Below are 18,283 nucleotides of genomic sequence, written 5' to 3' on the forward strand. Positions count from 1 at the left end.
TGGAGAAATAAAGATCTCAAAAAAAAAAAAAAAAAAAAAAAGGTAAATGCATGGGAAATCATGGAAGGTTTCTACATGATTTAAGAGATTATTATTTAAAGGGAAAAAAACAAGTATTAGTCTAAAAGCTGGTATTATAGTATCTTCAGTTTATAACTTGAAGTCTTGTTTTCTACATCATTGAAAGAAACTAATGCATTTTTAAAGTTTATTTATTTTGAGAGAGAGAGTGTGTGCAAAAGCAAGGGGAAGGGTGGGGCAGAGAGAGAAGGAGAGAGAGAATCCCAAGCAGGCTCCTTGCTGTCAGCACAGAGCCCAATGCAGGGCTCGATTTCATGAACATGGGATCATGACTGAGCTGAAATCAAGAGTCAGATGCTCAATGGACTGAGACACCCAGGAAACCCAAGAAACGAATGCATTTAAAAGAACTGTTAGTTTATGGTTCTGGGCACACAATGGGTAAAGATATAATTTTATGACTTCAGCAACCTAACAGGGTGGAGACAGAACCGTAAAGAAGCAGAACTTTTGTAGGTTATTGAAGTTAAGCTGGTATAAATTCAAATTAGAGTGTTGTAACTTTAGGTTGTTAAATGTAATCAATCCCTATGGTAACCACAAAGAAACTAGTTGTAGAATATACACAAAAGAAATTAGAAAGGAATTTAAACATTACACACACACACACACACACACACACACTCACTCACACAGACCCAACACAAAAGAAAACAGTAATGTGGCAAATAAGAGACAGAAGATCTATAAGGCATATAGAAAAAAATAACAAAATGACAGAAATCCCTCCTTATTAGTAATTACTTTAAATGTACATAGATTAAACTCCCCAATCAAAAGACAGTTTGGAAGAATGAATAAAAAGACATGATCCAACTACATGCTGTCTATAATGGACTCACTTTATTTTTTAAAATTTTTTTAACTTTTATTTATTTTTGAGAGACAGAGAGAGAGAGAAAGAGAGAGAGTGAGCAGGGGAAGGGCAGAGAGAGAGGGAGACACAATCTGAAGCAGGCTCTAGGCTGTGAGCTGTCAGCAGAGAGCCTGTTGCAGGGCTCAAACCCACGAACTGTGAGATCATGACCTGAGCCGAAGTCGGATGCTTCATCAACTGAGTATAATGCACTCACTTTACATGCAAGACACAAATAGAATGTAAGTGAAAGGATGCAAAAAGATATTCCATGCAAATAGTAAACAAAAGTATAGCATTCCATGCAAAAGCACCTAAGGAGTAGCTATTCTAATATCAGACAAAATAGTTTTTAAATCAAAAGGTCACAAGACACAAAGAAGGACAGGGGTGCCTGAGTGGCTCAGTTGGTTAAGCATCTGACTCTTGATTTCAGCTCAGGTCAACGTCTCATGGTCATGGGTTCAAGCCCCGCATCGAGCCCCACGTCAATCTCTGCACTGAGCATGGAGCCTGCTTGGGATTCTCTCTCTCCCTCTCTCTCTGCCTCTCCCCCACACTCTCCCTCTCAAAAATAAACATTTTTTAAAAAGACACAAAGAAAGGCATTATATATTAATAAAAGGTTCAGTATGACAAGAAGATATAACAACTATAAACATTTACACACTTAAATACAGGCCATCAAAATAATGAAGCAAAAATTGACAGAATTGAGGGGAGAAATAGACAGTTCTACACTTCAGTACCCCATTTGCAATAATAGATAGAAAAACAAGACAGAAGATGAGTAAGGAAACAGAGGATGTGAAGAACACAACAGACCAACGAGATCTAACAGTACGCTCCCCAACGACAGCCATTTATTTACATGTTCTGCTCCAGTGCACATTAGACCTTTCCCAGACCACACATAAAGCCACAAATTGAATTTCAGTAGATTTTAAAAGATAGATATCATACAGAGTATCTTCTCTGACAACAATGGGATGAAGTTAGAAATCAGGGACAGAGGAAACTGGAAAATTCACTAAACTGTGGGACTTAAACCACACATTTGTAAACAACAAATGGATCAAAGAAGAAACCACAATGGAATTAGAAAATACTTAGAGACAGACAATGAAAGTGAAAATACAACATACCCAACTTATAGGACACAGTGAAAGTGGTGCTAAGGAGAAAATTTATAGCTATAAACACATTTAAAAAAAAAAAAAAGAAAGATCTGGGGTGCCTGGGTGGCTCGTCGGTTAAGTGTCTCACTCTTGATTTTGGCTCAGCTCATGATCCCAGAGTTGTGGATCGAGCCCCGTGTTGGGCTCCGTTCTGAGCATGGAACCTGCTTAAGATTCTCCCTCTCTCTCTCTTTCTCTCTCTCTCTCTGCCCCTCTCCCCAACTTGCTCTTTCTCTCTAAAAATAAACAAGGAAATACGAAAAAATTAAGAAAGATCTCAAGTCAACAACCTAACTTTAGAACTTAAGAAAGCAAAAAAAAAATTTTTTTAAGAACTTAAGGAACTAGAAAAACAAACTAAACCCAAAGCTGGATGAAGGAAATAACAAAGATTAGAGCATAAATAGAGAACAGAAAAACAACAGAGAAAATCAACTGAACCTAAAAGTTGGTTCTTCAAAAAAATCAACAAGACTGACAAAACTCTAGCTAGATCAACTAAGAAAAAGAGAAGACTCAACTGACTCAAGTCAGACATGAAAATGGGATGTTACTACTGATTCCACAGGGGGGAAAAAAGGATTATAAGAGTACTAGGAACAACTCTATCCCCCAAAAATTGAGTAACATAGATAAAGTGGAAAAATTCCTAGAAACAGGAAACTTACAAGGACAAAATCCCAAAGAAATCTATTCAGGAATAGAAAATCTGAATTGACTTATAACTAGTAAGGAGATTAAATCAGCAGTCAAAAATCTCCCAACAAGGGGCACCTGGGTGGCTCAGCTGGTTAAGCGTCTGACTTCGGCCCAGGTCATGATCTCACTATTCGTGAGTTTGAGCCTCATGTCAGGCTCTGTGCTGACAGTTCAGAGCCTGGAGCCTGCTTCAGATTCCATGTTTCCCTCTCTCTCTGCCCCTCTCCCGCTCATACTCTGTGTCTCTCTCTCTCTCTCTCAAAAATAAAGAAACGTTAAAAAAAATTATTTTTAATCTCCCAACAAAAAAATGCCCTCCCTGCACCTGATGGTTTCACTGGTGAATTCTACCAAACATTTACAGAATTGAACATTAAAAAAAAACAAACACTTAAAAAAAAAAACTGAAGTTTTTTTTTAATGGAGTAGGAGGGAACACTTACTAACTCATTCAATGAAGCCAGCATTACCCTGATACCAAAGCCAGACAAAGACACCACAAGAAAACTTCAGACCAGTATCTCTTATTAACCTCAATGTAAAAGTATTCAGCAAAATACTAGCAAATAGAATCCAGCAGCTTAGTGAATGGATCATATACGATGACCAAGTAAGACATATGAAAAAACTTATCAGTGGTTCAACATATGAAAAAACTTATCAGTGTAATACACCACATTAATGGAATGAAGGGGGAAAAATCACATGATCATCTCAATTGATACAGAAATAACATTAAACAAACTCAACACACTTTCATGATAAAAACACTAAAAAAACTAGGACTAGGAGGAAACCACCTCAACATGATAAAAGCCACAGATGGAAAACCAGTAGCAAACATCATACTCAATGGTTAAAGACTGAAAGCTTTTCCTCGAAGGTCAGGAACAAGGCAAGGGGCAAGGATACCTGCTTTCACCATTTCTAGTCAACACAGCGCTGGTAGTTCTAACCACAGCAATTAGGCAAGAAAAAAAAAGGCATCCAAATTGGAAAGGAAGAAGCAAAAGTATCTGTTTGCAGATGATCTGACCTTATATGTAGAAAACCATAAAGGCTCCACAAAAAACTGTTAGAATATATGAATTCAGCAAAGTAGCGGGACACAAAATCAACATGCAAAAATCAGTTGCATTTCTATCCACTAACAGTGAATGATCTGAAAAGGAAATTATGGAAACAATTCCATTTAAGATAGCATCAGAGGGGCGCCTGGGTGGCTCAGTCGGTTAAGCAGCCAACTCCGACTTCGGCTCAGGTCATGATCTCACAGTCCGTGGGTTCGAGCCCCGTGTCCGGCTCTGTGCTGACAGCTCAGAGCTTGGAGCCTGTTTCAGATTCTGTGTCTCCCTCTCTCTGACCCTCCCCTGTTCATGCTCTGTCTCTTCCTGTCTCAAAAATAAATGCAACGTTAAAAAAAATTTAAAAAAAAGATAGCATCAGAAAGAATACCTAAAAGTTAATTGAAAAGGTGAAAGACTTGTACAATAAAAAGTACAAAACACTGCTGAAAGAAATTAAAGATGACGTAAATAGAAGGAAACACATTCCTTTTTAATGGATTAGAAGACTTAATACTAAAATGTCAATGCTACCCAAAGTAATCTACAGATTCAGTGCAATCCCTACCAAAATACCAAGGATGTGTTTTGCAGAAATAGAAAAACCCATCCCAAAATTCATATGGAACCTCAAGGAACCCCCAATAGCCAAAACAACCCTGAAAAAGAATGAACAGAACTGGAAGATTCACACTTCCTGATTTAAAAACTTACTGCAAAGCTATAGTAATCAAAATAATATGGCACTGACATAAAGACAGACATAGAAACAAATGGAATAGAATAAAAAGCCCAGAAATAAACCCTCATATCTAAGGTCAAATGATTTTTGACAAGGATGCCAATACCATTCAATGAGGAAAGAACAATCTTTTCAACAAATGATGCTGGGGAAAGTGGATATCCTTATGTAAAAGAATGAAGTTGGACTCTTATCTAACACCATATAAAACATTGTATCAAAGTTAATCAGGGGCACCTGGGTGGCTCAGTCAGTTGAGCGTCTGACTCTTGGTTTTGGCTCAGGTCATGGCCTCACAGTTTGTGGGTTTGAGCCCCACTTGCTTGGGATTTTCTGTTTCTCCCCTCTCTCTGCTCCTCCCCCTGGCTCATGTGTGCATGCTAACTCTTGCCCACTCAGGTGCAAACTCTCTCTCCCTCTCTCAAAATAAATCAATAAACTTAAAAAGAAAGTTAAAGACCTTTGTCTTTCTCTGACTTCTTCGACTTAGCATTATACCCTCTAGGTCTACCCATGTTGTTGCAAATGGCAAGATCCATACTTTTTTATGGCTGAGTAATACTCCATTGTGTATATGTACCATATCTTCTTTATCCATTCATCTATTGATGGACACTTGGGTGCTTCCCTATCTTGGCTATTGTAAACAATGCTACGATAAGCATATGATTTCCCTCATATGTAGAATTTCAGAAACGAGACACATGAACGAAGAAAATAAGAGACAAATTAAAAACTCTTAAATATGAAGAACTCGTGGTTGCCAAATGGGGGGTGGGGGGATGGGTGAAATAAAGGGGGTTAAGAGTACACTTATAAGTGACAGTAAGTGTCACTGCATCTCTTGGTCTGACTTCATGCCAGAGGGAGTTAACATAATTTCACCGCTTCTAGCTCAAGAACTTAACGAGGCACCTATAATGTTACCCAACAGGAAACTATCTGCATCTTGGGATAGGTATTTTGTTGTGTGAAACGGTCTCAACACTGCAGGATGTCTTAGCATCCCTGACCTGCCAAGTACTGAAAGACAGAAACACAACCCACCCCCTTCACTGGAACATCAAAGATGCTTCCAAACTTTTCTGCATGCCCACTAGGAGAATGGCATGCCCCAAGGTTAGGACTACTGAATGTGAACACAGAACCTGCTCTAAATGCAGTTTACCCTTCCCTACCTCCGAAAACTCAAACGTCTATCTTCCCTTATTTGGCTGGAGTATCAGCCACTCCGAGAGTATAAATTCTATTTTGACTAAAAGGCCTCCACCACTTACTGGCTAGCTGACCTTGACCAAGGTAGCTAAACATACAAAACTTAGTTTCTTTCTCTTTTTTAAAATTTTTTTTAATGTTTATTTAGTTTTGAGATAGAGAGAGACAGAGTGTGAGTGGGGAAGGGGCAAAGAGAGGGGGAGACAAAGAATCCGAAGCAGGCTCCAGGCTCTGAGCTGTCAGCACGGAGCCCTACACGGGGCTCGAACTCACGCACTGGGAGATCGTGACCTGAGCGAAAGTTGGACGCTTAGCCCACTGAGCCACCCAGGTGCCCCTATAGAACCTCAGTTTCATATATGAAACAGGGAGGAGGCTTACTTAAGTCAGGGGAGTTAGCTCTAGCGCGGAAGCAAGAGTTCCTTCCTGAGCTTCCCCCCACCCCCGCACGAAATATAAGTCTTGGCTATTTTGGAATATCTTGTACATTAAGATCCCTTGATAGTTTATAGAAGCTAGTTCCAAGAAGCACAAAATTTTATTCAGAGCAAATAAAGCCGACTCACTTAAAAACAAAAACAAGTATGCTTATTGTGACGAGCATGGAGTAACGTACAGAATTGCCGAATCGTCATACCGCACACCTGAAGCTAATAGAACACTGTATGTTAATTGGACTTCAATTAGAATTTTAATCAAAGGCCTAAATGTAAGACCTAAAACAGTAAGACTCTTAGAATATAGGGCAAACACTTCACAGGACTGGATTGGACGATGGTTTCTTGGATATGACACCAAAGGCACAGGCAACAATTTAAAAAATGACGGGGGCACCTGGGTGGCTCAGGGAGTTGAGCGTCCGACTCCAGCTCAGGTCATGATCTCAAAGTCCCAATTCCTGAGTCTGAGCTCCGCATCAGACTCTCTGCTGTCAGCACAGGACCCACTTTGAATCCTCTGTCCCCAACTCGCTCTGCCCCTCCCCCACTCGTTCTCCTCTCTCTCTCTCTCTCACACACAAATTAACATTTGAAAAAAATTTTTTAATAAAAATGATTTTAAAAATGGCTTCAAAAAAATGGCTTCCATGGGCATTTCTCCAAAGAAGATATGTAAATGGTCAATCGGTACATGAAAAGAGGCTCAACATCACTAATTTGCAGGGAGATGCAGATCAAAACTGTAAGATACCACCTCACACTCATTAGAATGGCTACTATCAAAAAAACCAGAAAATAACACGTGTTGGAGAGACTGTAGAGAAATGGGAATCCGGGTGCACTGTTGGGGGGGATGTAAAAATGATATAACCGCTGTGGGAAACAGCATGGCGGTTCCTTCAAAAAATTAAAAATAGGATTAACATATGACCCAGAAATTCCACTTTTGGGTATATACCCCCAACAAAATCAAAAGCAGGGTCTCAAAGAGCTATCTGTACGCCCTTGTTCATAGCAGCTTTATTCATGATAGCCAAAACGTGGAGGCAACCCAACTCTCCATCAATGGACGAATGGATTAGCAAAAATGTGGTCTATACATACAATAGAATACTATTCAGTCTTAAAAGGGAAGGAAATTCTGACATATGCTACGACACGGGTGAAGCCTGAGGACATTGTGCTAAGTGAAATAAGCCAGTCACAAAAAAGACAAATACCATATGATTTTACTTATATGAGGTACTTAGAGTAGTCTAAACTATAAAGGCAGAAAGTAGAATGGTGATTGCCAGGGGCTGGGGTAAGGGGAATGGGAAACTATTGTCTAACGGGAAACTAAATGAGATTTTTAGTTTTGGAAAATGAAAAGAGTTCAAACTTAAAAAAAAAAAAACTACATATATAAACAAAGGGGCACCAGAGTGGCTCAGATGGTTAAGCATCTGACTCTTGAATTTTGACTCAGGTTATGAGCTCATGGTTCATGAGTTAGAGGCCCAAGTTGGGCTCTGCACTGAGAGCACGAAGCCTGCTTGGGATTCTCTCTCTCTCTTTCTGCCCCACCCCTCCCCCACTCATGCTTTCTCTCTCTCTCAAAATAAATAAATATACTTAAAAAAAAAACTATGAAAAGAGCTCTGGGGGCATATGGGTGGCTCAGCTGGTTAAGTGTCCAACTCTTAGGCTCAGGTCATGATCTCACAGTTTGTGATCAAGCCCCAAGTCGGCGCTGCACTGACAGCATGCAGCCTGCTTGGGATTCTCACTCTCCCTTACTCTCTGCCCCTCCCCTACTTGCTCACTCTCTCTCAAAATAAATAAACATTAAAAAAAAGGAATTCTGGAGATGCAGGATGGTAATGGTCGTACAACATTATGTATGTGCTTACTATCTCTGAACTGTACTCTTAGAAATAGGTAAGATGGCAAATTTTAGGTGTATTTTACCACAATAAAAAAATTGGGGGGGGGGAACAGCTGTCAAGAACATGAAAGACAATTATGGAATGATAAAGTCACAGGAATAAAAGGCACAACATAAGGAATGCAGTCGATGCCATAATAGCGACGTATGGGGACGGATGATAGCTATACTTCTGCTGAGCACAATATAGACATGTCCAGTCACTAAGTCGTACATGTGAAACTGATGTAACATCGTGTTACAACTGCACTTGGCTAAAAAAATTTTTTAATGGTCATTTATTTCTGAGAGAGAGAGAGAGAGAGAGAGAGAGACAGAGTGTGAGTGGGGGAGGGGCAGAGACAGAGGGAGACACAGACCTTGAATCAGGCTCCAGGCTCTGAGCTGTCAGCACAGAGCAGGACGCAGGGCTCGAACCCATGAACTGTGAGATCACGACCTGAGCTGAAGTCGAACGCTTAACTGACTGAGCCACCCAGGCGCCCCACAACTAAAAAAAAAATTTTTAAATAACATGAAAGACAAGAAAAGATCAAAGAATTCTTCTGAACCACAGACTCTAAAAGGGGGTCTGGACAATTCCATGCAACAAGACTTCCTAGGCAGAGTCCTGGACCAGAGAAGAGAAAAAGCCACCGTGGGTCAGCTGGTGAAACCTGGATGGGATCTGTGAATTGGAGGTTAATGTTGCACAAATGCTGATTTCTAGGCTTGGAGGGGTGGTATGCTGGTGGTGTAGGGGACAGTCTCTGTTTGGGAGACGTGCATGCTAGAGCGTTCTGTGGTACTGAAACATCACATCTGCCATTTGCTCTCCAAACATTCAGAAGAAAGCTAGAGAGCAGACAGTGGAGCAAACACGGTCATGTATTAACAACAGGGGAATCCGGTGAGGGACATACGGGAGTTCTTTACACACACCTGGAGGGATCTTGATGAAGGTCTCCTGGGCATGCACATCGGCCTGTTGCATGATCCGTTCTTTCTCTGCAAGAGCTCGTGCACGGCCCTGAATGATATGTCTCTCCAACATTTCAATTTCATCCAGCCGCTGCTTGTAGAGCTCCCGAATCTGACAGGTAGACCATCAAACGCACAGAAATCTGGTGAGATCACAGAGCTTTACCCACCCTTCCCCCAGCATCAGGCTTCCTGGGAAACCCAGAGCAGTCACAGAACTATGGAGACCATCTGATCCAACCCAACAGGTGTGAAAACTGAGACCCACCGAGGGAAACGTCTTAAAGGTTTCACGGTAAAGTAAGGGAAAGAGCCGAGCCTGAAAGTCCGCTTCCTGCCTTCACGGCTGCCACGCAAACGCGGAAAAGGCACACACACCACCTGGGGTAGACAGAATTGTGCCAGGCAGGTGCCCCTTCAAGGAAGGACCTGCTACCTAGCAGCAGGGAGTGTAAGGAGCAGTCAGCCTCCAGCTGTCAGCCCCTTCACAGTTGACCTCAGCTGCTGGAAAGTGCTCATCTGGGACTCCCTACAAGGGATTCCTCGACAGTGCGGATCCAAGGCAGCTGCTTTCCTCCCTGTACAGATGAGGAAGCAGGTGTGTTCTCATCTGTACAAGGGACTGGGCGTGCTTCCTCAAATCTGGACACGGAATGCCTAGGTTCCGACTGTGGTGTGTGATACAAACACAGGCAGCCCCAAAGGGGTGACTTTTAGCTTCACGATCTCCAGGGAACAATTATTCAGCTATCTGCCCCAGGCCTTTTATTTATACACGCAGTATGTAACTGTGCGTGTGCATGTAGAGAAATGACGACGAAGAGGTGCTCCAGACATAGGCTGTGTGTGTGTGTTACGTAAATGCGCGGAAAGCGTGTCCTTCCACTACACCGTCGAACGCGCCGACGCACGGACTCTGCGCTTTCCCAGCGGCATCCCCAGGGCCTCGCCCCCAGCAGGTGCCGGCATTTGTCCAGCGGTTGAGTCCCGTGGGAACTCGCCTTTCTGGGGTTGCGCCCTGGGTCCCCCGCACTGTCCCCCGCCCCGTCCCCGGCGAGCACCGGCAGGGAGCGCGCGGGGCTCCGGGCCGCCTCACCCGCCGAAGCTCGTCCACGAATTCCTCGTGGCGCGCATCCTGGCTGCCGCGGGCCTTGATCAAGTTCGCGCTCAGGTCCTCGCCGATCACCTCTTTGGTGTACAAGCTGCGGAAGAGGCCGGTGAGCAAGTGCGAGATGTCTTGGGTGCGCAGCGAGGTGGGGCGCAGACGCAGCAGTGGCGGCTCGGGGAGCGGCCGGAGCGCGGCGGGCCCCGCGCGGCGGGCCCGGCCCCCAAAGCCGTAGTGAGAGGCTTCGGAGCAGGCGACCGAGGGCAGACGGGTGGACTCGCTGGGGCTGCGGACCCGGGCCTGACGCGAGGCGGACGTCCACGTCGCGCCCCCGAACGCGCAGGACCCGGACTCTGCAGACAGCCGGTCCGCTGCTCTCCCCGTCTCCATGGCAACTGAGACGCCGCTCACGCCTTGCCGCCCTTCCGCTTCCGGCCACGCCTCTTCCGCTTTGCCTCCCTCTTCGGCGGTGCCTTCGGTGTCGTCACCGTTGTAAATATTCGCATCTTCTCTGTCGACCCTCTTAAAGTGAGCTTCGCGTGAGGCACCTGTGGAAACACGGTTCGCTGGCGCAGCCGGGTCGGTCTGGATGCAAAACCTGCTTCCTAACTACCTCTCTTCGTCCGTTCATTCTCTGATTTCTTAAGCAATTATTAATTCGCTCATTTAATATTTATGGGCTAAAGACTGTATTTCAAGTCTGTGCTGGGAGCTGAAAATACCAAAGGAAGTAAGATGCTGCTTCTGCCCTCTGTCGTGTGTGTGTGTGTGTGTGAGAGAGAGAGAGAGAGAGAGAGAGACAGACAGACAGACAGACACCGAGACGTGGAGACCAGCGTGATGAGCAGGGAGGGAACTGGAAAACAGTGCTAGCTTTTAGTGGGTTAAGCCCGAGGTGGCGATAAGTGTTGGTTATCAGGGAACCACAAAGTGACAGGACCTCATCATTCTGCGGACGGAGCGTAAACAGTGGCTTTTTGGACGAAGTGAAGACCGGGCAGAGATTTTTTTTAAATCACCATCATTAGTCATCAGGGAAGTGGAAATTAAAACCACAGCGTGATACCGCTAACACTTAGTACAATGTCAGGAAGTTAAATAAATGTACCAAATGAGTTCTGGTGAAGATGTGGGGAAACTCAAAATCTCATGTTGCCATGGGAGTACAAACTGGTGCAGCAACTCTGGAAAATGGTGTGGCAGTTTCTTAGAATGTTACACATACAGGAGGCCCACTCCTAGGTATTTTCCGGAGGGAAATGAAAACCTAGGGGCACACAAAACCCTGTACACAAACGTTTACGGCGGCTTTGTTCACCATCTCCTGGAAAAAAAAACCCAAATGTCCTATCCACTGGCCAAAGGATAAATTGGGGTGCATCTAGACAACAAACACTCTCAGCAATAAAGAGGAAACAGACTACTGATACAACAGCAGGGATGAATATCAAATGCATTATGCTAGGTAGAAAAACCCATCCTCAAAAGGCTATATACCGAATGGTTTCATTTTTAGGACCTTCTGAACAGTACAAAACAGAAAACAGATCAGTGGTTGCCAGAAGCGGGTTATGGAAAGTTCTTTATTGTGGTGGTGGTTACACAACTGTATGGCTTTGTCAAACCTCGCAGGACTATAAAGGATAAATCTTATTGGATACAAATTACGCTCCAGTTTTTTAAAAAGTGAAGGAAAAAAAAAAGGAGGAGTAGGAATAAGCCAGGAGAGGAGGAAAAGGGGCACTCTGGGCAGAGGGAACCCATGGTAAAAAAGCCAGGCAAGAGCACTGCGTGTGGGGGGAAAAATGTCAGCAGTTCAGGAGTGGAAGTTAGAGTTTGAGCGGGACGAATGAAGCTGAGCAGCGAGCGCCAGATCATAAGCAGGTTTGTAGGCAGCATTAGAGAATTTAAACTTCATTCTGAGCACAGAAGGGCCATCAAGGGTCTTCAGGTGGGGGTGTCATGATGAGTTCTGTGTTTACTGAGAGCGCTCCGGTTGCTGTGAAAGAACAGACTGGAGGGAGGCAAGAGGCATCAAGGTGATGGGTTAGGAAAGTAATGCAGAGGTTAGGAAGCAGGCGGATTGGGAGTTTAGGGTAGGGGAGAAGAATGGATTGGAGACATGTGAACGGGGGAATTCACAAGACCTGCCGGTGGAAAATGGGAGTACGAGAGAAGAGGGGCCCAGAATGACTCCCCAGTAACCTGTGTGTGCAACCAGTGGGGGGGGATCATCTCCACTGAAAGAGGGGAGAGGACCACGCTTGTCCAGGACAGCCACTTGAGATCACGCAGACTGCCATCATTAGCACACGATGGCTTCTGCTCACAGCTGATACAATTCGCTGCTTTTTCCTCCTGGGGTGAGCCTGTGGGCCTTCACAGCTGAAACCCGCTCCCTGAGGTGAGCCCCAGGATGCTTGCCCACGGACCTGGGCCACTTCTGCTTCTCTTGGGTGGGCCTGGCTCCCTTATCTGCCCTGTTCAGTACCTTTCCCGTCCTCAGAGAAGACCCTGCTGTGAATCTCCCCCAGCATCTTTCTCCGCAGCGTGAGGGACCAAAGAGACCTGTCCCATGCCCACCCTCCAGGTACCTGGGGCCCCAGAATTATGTGCTGAAACATCCTAAGCCCATTGACAGGGCCTCCAGTGCAGGATATATATATATATATATATATATATATATATATATATATATATGTATGTATCCATACACACACACACAATTTTTTTTTTTTAAGTAGACTTCACGCCCAGTGCAGAGCCCAGTGGCAGGGCTTGAACTCACCACCCTGAGACCAAGACCTGAGCTGAGATCAAGAGTTGGACACGTAACCAACTGAGCCACCCAGGCGCCACTGCAGGCTTCTTTTTCAAAGCCTTCCTCCCGTTGCTGACTGGTGTGTGCCCTGAGGAGCAGGTTTGGTGGGAAGTGGAAGTGGACCGAGCTTGGGCAAGTGCTGGTTTGCCCAGGTATCCACGCACACGCAAGGCCCCTGGTGGTGCAGGAAGGCTCTGTGGGTGGGAAGAGAAGCAGAACAGTCTGGGGGGCCTCCACTGCTCTGGTGTTAGGAGCGGGCCAGCCCAAACCCCACGGTCTTGTTGGTTAGAAGCAGTTCCTGTGGAAGCTCCCTGGTCCCCTTCCCTGTCTTGGGGAAAGACAGGACAGTGGATTCTTGCCATCACTTTTGGCCTCTTGGTGCTGCCTCCAGACAGCCTCAGAGAAGCTCACAGGGCCTCTGCCCCAGCCTGGGAGCGTTCTCCCCTTTTTCTGTGACCCCTCCCGCCCTCTGGCTTCAGCCCCTCTGCTCTGTCCAGGCTGAGGTCTCCGGCAACCTTCGGGCTCCTCCGGTGGCCGCCTCCGCGGCCACGCCTCCGTCGTTATCTTCTACCTTTCAGCAATATAGGCCACTGCCTCTTCCACTCCTGCCTTGCTTCCCCCTCCTCTGTGTTTCCCCCATATCCACTCCTGTCTCCCTCTGGGACTGGTCTCCCTCTGCCTGAGAAGCTGAATTCATCCCTGATTCTGCCTCCAGCATTCGACTTCTGTTTGCCCCCTGACTGAACCAATTAAGGAAATGGTTCAGACCCGGCCCCAGAAGAAACAAGGGGCCGGGGCTCTCGCTGGCACCACTCTCCGGCCTCCTCCCCTAGGCAGACCTCTTAGCACAAAGAGAATCGCTTGAGCTGCCTTCTTCACTTTTTCACAATCTGTTCTGCTGACCAGAACTTTTGTTTCTTTTAAACAAATGCAGGCCCACTCACTGTATGAAAATATCTTTTTTTTTCAATGTATGAAATTTATTGTCACATTGGTTTCCATACAACACCCAGTGCTCATCCCAACAGGTGCCCTCCTCAATACCCATCACCCACCCTCCCCTCCCTCCCACCCCCCATCCACCCTCAGTTTGTTCTCAGTTTTTAAGAGTCTCTTATGCTTTGGCTCTCTCCCACTCTAACCTCTTTTTTTTTTTTTTCCTTCCCCTCCCCCATGGGTTTCTGTTAAGTTTCTCAGGATCCGCATGAGAGTGAAAACATATGGTATCTGTCTTTCTCTGTATGGCTTTGTATGAAAATATCTTAAATTATTCAATCGGGTGCCCCCTAATGAACTTCACCTTGTACAATGTTTTTGTTTTGTTTTGTTTTTGAAGTGTATTTATTTATTTTGAGAGAGAGAGAGAGTGTACGCATGCACGCGAGCACAAGTGGGGGAGGAACAGAGAGATGGGGAGGGAGAAAGTCCCAAGGAGGCTCCGCACTGTCAGCACAGAGCCCGATGGAGGGCTCGATCTCATGAACCGTGAGATCACGACCTGAGCCGAAATCAAGAGTCAGATGCTCAACCGACTGAGCCACCCAGGCGCCCTTCACCTTGTACAATGTTTTTGTATGTAATATACAGATAATATCACAGAGTTAGATAATAATATAATATCACGGAACTAGAATTGCGTAGCCAAAGGGTGTGTCCTTGTTAATATTTGAGAAGCTGCCAAACTGGCCTCCAGAAAGATTATCCCAGAGCAGATCTCCACCAGCATTATGAGATGCTGGTGAGATGCTGGTGAGAGCTGATGGACGTTTTCAACATGTTTTCAACCACATTCCAGATTTTATTCCCAGCCTGCACCCGCCTCCAAAACTCCAGATTTGTACATCCATCATGTCCTTGATATGTCGCCTTGGCCATCTGAAGGTATCTCAAACTTAGTATGTCCAGAGTAGAGCCCCTCCTCCTCCTCAGTCTTCTCCATTTCGGGTTTTGGGAGCTGCCTCCTTCCCTGGCCCAGCCAGAAGCTTGGAGTCATCCTTGACTCCTCTCTTGATCATACTGGCCCCACTGGTAATTCTTGCTGGCTCTCCCATCAGACTGTATCCAGAGTCCTACTGCTTCTCATGACCCCCACTCCTACCGCCAAGGTCTGGACCACCATCTCCATCACCTGAATTACTGCGAGAGCCTCCTCACCCGGCTCCCTGCTTCACCCCTTGTGCCTCCATGATACTCCTCCCTGCAGCCAGAGTGATTCTTTGAAAACACGGGTGGGATCATGTCCCTCTGAAACCTTCCAAGTGCTCTCCATTTCTCCCAGTATAAAAGTGGAAGCCCTTAGAAGGCCCAGCAGAACCTGGTCCCCATTACCTCTCGCCTCCTCTCATTATCTCTTTCCCTCTGCCCCAGTCACACTGGATTCCTTGCCGGTCCCCCAACACACCAGCCACACACCTGCCTCAGCCTTGACACTTCCTGTCCCCTCTGCCCAGAATCCTCTTTCCCAGATATCCCCGAAAGGCTCTCCTACATGTCTTTGCTCAAATGTCACTTCCCTTGTAAGATCCAGCCCATTTAAAATCGAACCCTCTCCCTTCCAGAATTCCCTCACCTTACACACCTTGTAATATACAACTCACTTCTTATGTTTATTATAGCGTCTCTTTTTGTCCTACTAGAAGTTAAGCTCCACGAGGACAGGGGTTTGGAGTATATTTTGTTCAGTGACGATTCCCAAGCCTCTAGAACTGTGCCTGGTACAGAGTAGGTGCCCAATAAATGTTTTTGAACAAATGAAATAGCAGAGCAGGGTCCTCTCCAGTTCACGGACATAAGTGTGCTCCTCCCTCACAGGGGGGTCTGAGGGCCAGTCTCCTGAGTATTTCCCCACACCTGTGGGGTGGTATAGGGTTGGGGCAAGCATTGGGACCTGGTCCACAGTGAAAGAAACATCACAGTTATCTTCACAAACAAATACACAATGAAAATCTCACAAATATAATTATGGAAAAGTAACCCAGGTCGTCCCATGTTATCCTGGGATGACCAATGGGCCCTGACACCCTGTGGTCCATCCCAGCATCCTGGATCCCTGCACAGTCAGTACTGTCTTCCTGGCATGATCTGAGCACCCGCACTTGCCATAGCTGCTTCCTTGGGAGAGGCCGCCTTCACCTTTCCTCCCAGTGCGTCCGGATTTGGGTCCGGGACCCTCTGGAGTGGGGCTCAGATGGGGTTTTCCAGGCCTCGCAAGCATCAGGGCACGCCCTTAGACCAAGAGCCTGAGGCTGGGCTCTGTGACCACCAGGCTCAGTAGAGGGGGCCAGGTAGGGGACAGCTGCGGGGAGAGAGGATTCCAGTCTATGTCTGTCCAGCAGGCACTTACTTGTACCAGGTAGGGGACATCTGTCATTTCAGTGGACTCCAAGGGAAACTGCAGCTCCTGACTGTGGAGCTCACAGAAATGAAGGGATTGCTCAAAGTGTCACAACAGGAAGCCACGCAGCTGATTTAAAGAGCCCCTCATCCCCGTGCCCTGGGGCAGGGGCTTCTAAGACCAGGAAGGGCGGAATAAACCACCGCACCTACTCAGAGTTGCCTAGGTTTGCATTTCTGGGGGATGGGGTGGGAGGGGCCAGTCCTGAAACACAGAGGAGCCCGACAGTCCCGAAAGTTGACATTCAGGTTTGATCCTTTCCCTCCCCAGGCCTCTAGAATGAATAGTGGTGGAGTGGCCTGGGAAGTGACTGGAGGTAGGCACGGCCCTAATACTAGGTCTCACTAGGTGTCCCCTGTCTGCAGTCATCCCAGAAGCCCCCTTCTCCTGCACCCCTCCCCCCCCACATACACACTGAAGACAGGATAGTCCACTGAGGTGGCAAGATGCCTGAAACTCCACCACAGGACAACATGGTTGGCCATGCACGGCCCCTCTCTGCACACTAACTGAGCTTGCCAGAAGTCCTGTGAGTCACCAGGATCTCAGGGCATCTTGCAGAGGTAACTGAGAGCTGGGTTTCGGGGAGGGTAATTCAGGCGCCAGGCCAGGGCTGGGCCCACAGAGGGCCCTGCTTGTTTAGGGCAGAGGTTTGTGGTTGGGCACAAAGCCTCATGCTAGGCCCTCCAGGCTCCCTCCCCTCCAAAGACGAATAGCTATACTCCCCGCACAGGCAGGCAGAGTGCCTCCCAGCCTGTGAGAGAGGGAGGGGCTGACAGGGGAGGTGAGGACAGTACCCCGGAGTGTAGACTGACCCACAGGTCAGGGCGGCAGCCTGGTTGCTCTGAGCAGGGCGTCGCCCAGCCCTCTTTTCTGGCAGAACCTGGTTGCCTGTGCCAACTCTGAGTCAGCCATGCCTAATAATCTCAGGCCAGGAAGGAGGCTTCAGCTCCTCTGCTTGGGCCAGATGCCGGACGAGGGCCTGAGTGGGGTGGGTCTGGGGTACGTAAAGGAAGAGCCTGGTTGCAGCGCCCCCCCCACCCCCACCCCAGGCACCCGGGTGAAAGTCCTAAATAACGCTTTAGTTTGGAGTCTGGGGCTCAGAGCTGGGAGGTGACGTGAATAAATAGGAATGATGCTTGAGATGAAGCCAAGGCAACTGCTGGTGTCAGAATTTCAGCAGGTCTCTGCCTGGAAAGAGGAACAGGGCTTGAGGAGGCCTGACTTGCTGAGTAGAGGGTAATGTAGGCCCCCCTGGGAAAGTCAGTGTTCCCCAAAGGGCAGGCCTGGGGACATGCGTTCTAGCCTAGAATTGAGAGGGAGAGACAGATGTGAGGGCAGAGAAAGGACCCCCTCATCCACCCTGCCCCCAGGCGGGGGCTCCAAAGTGAGGCCTGCCGGTGTGGACTTGCTCATCCCAGACTGGAAGGGAAACCAAGGAGGGCTCTGACAACCCTGCCAGGGGCAGGGGCGGGTGGCGCTCCTACTGAAGGACAGGACCACTGAACTCAGTGCCAGATAAAGGACTAGACCTTCTCTATGTGCAGGAGGCACAGGCAGGGAGGGGGCTCTCCAAAGTCTGGAAGTTCCGACCCAGTCTCAGCCGTCAGAACAGTAAGATCTGCCCTCTGGTTTACACCCCTCCCTGAGGTATTCAAGGCCACCTAGTCCCGGTTGGCTGGGAAGAGGAAGGATTGAGGTGAGCCAGGCCTCATCCTCCTCCAAGAGGGGTCCAACGGGCTTCTGCCAGACTCTCACATCGGCTTTACCAGCCCAGGAAGCCTGGATGATTCACTGGTGG

General features: G+C 47.0%; 1 protein-coding gene across 3 annotated transcripts in view; it reads right to left on the reverse strand.

Annotated features, from left to right (window-relative positions):
- The window catches only part of DLEC1 (DLEC1 cilia and flagella associated protein), an 89,714-nt gene extending 78,913 nt beyond the window's left edge, over positions 1–10,801 (reverse strand). The window contains exons 1-2 of one of the 3 annotated variants that reach the window (XM_027040685.2): positions 10,259–10,801; positions 9,124–9,274 (exon numbers count right to left, since the gene is read on the reverse strand). In XM_027040685.2, the coding sequence (XP_026896486.1) occupies positions 9,124–9,274; positions 10,259–10,657 (550 nt within the window). In that variant the 5' untranslated portion in view covers positions 10,658–10,801. Of the gene's footprint in view, positions 1–9,123; positions 9,275–9,430; positions 9,989–10,258 lie in introns of those variants that run through there. The other 2 variants (XM_027040684.2, XM_053221677.1) reach the window with 2 other exon arrangements.
- Positions 10,802–18,283: the final 7,482 nt, after the last annotated feature.

Source organism: Acinonyx jubatus, chromosome C2 (genome assembly GCF_027475565.1).
Source record: "Acinonyx jubatus isolate Ajub_Pintada_27869175 chromosome C2, VMU_Ajub_asm_v1.0, whole genome shotgun sequence".
NCBI classification, from domain to species: domain Eukaryota; kingdom Metazoa; phylum Chordata; class Mammalia; order Carnivora; family Felidae; genus Acinonyx; species Acinonyx jubatus.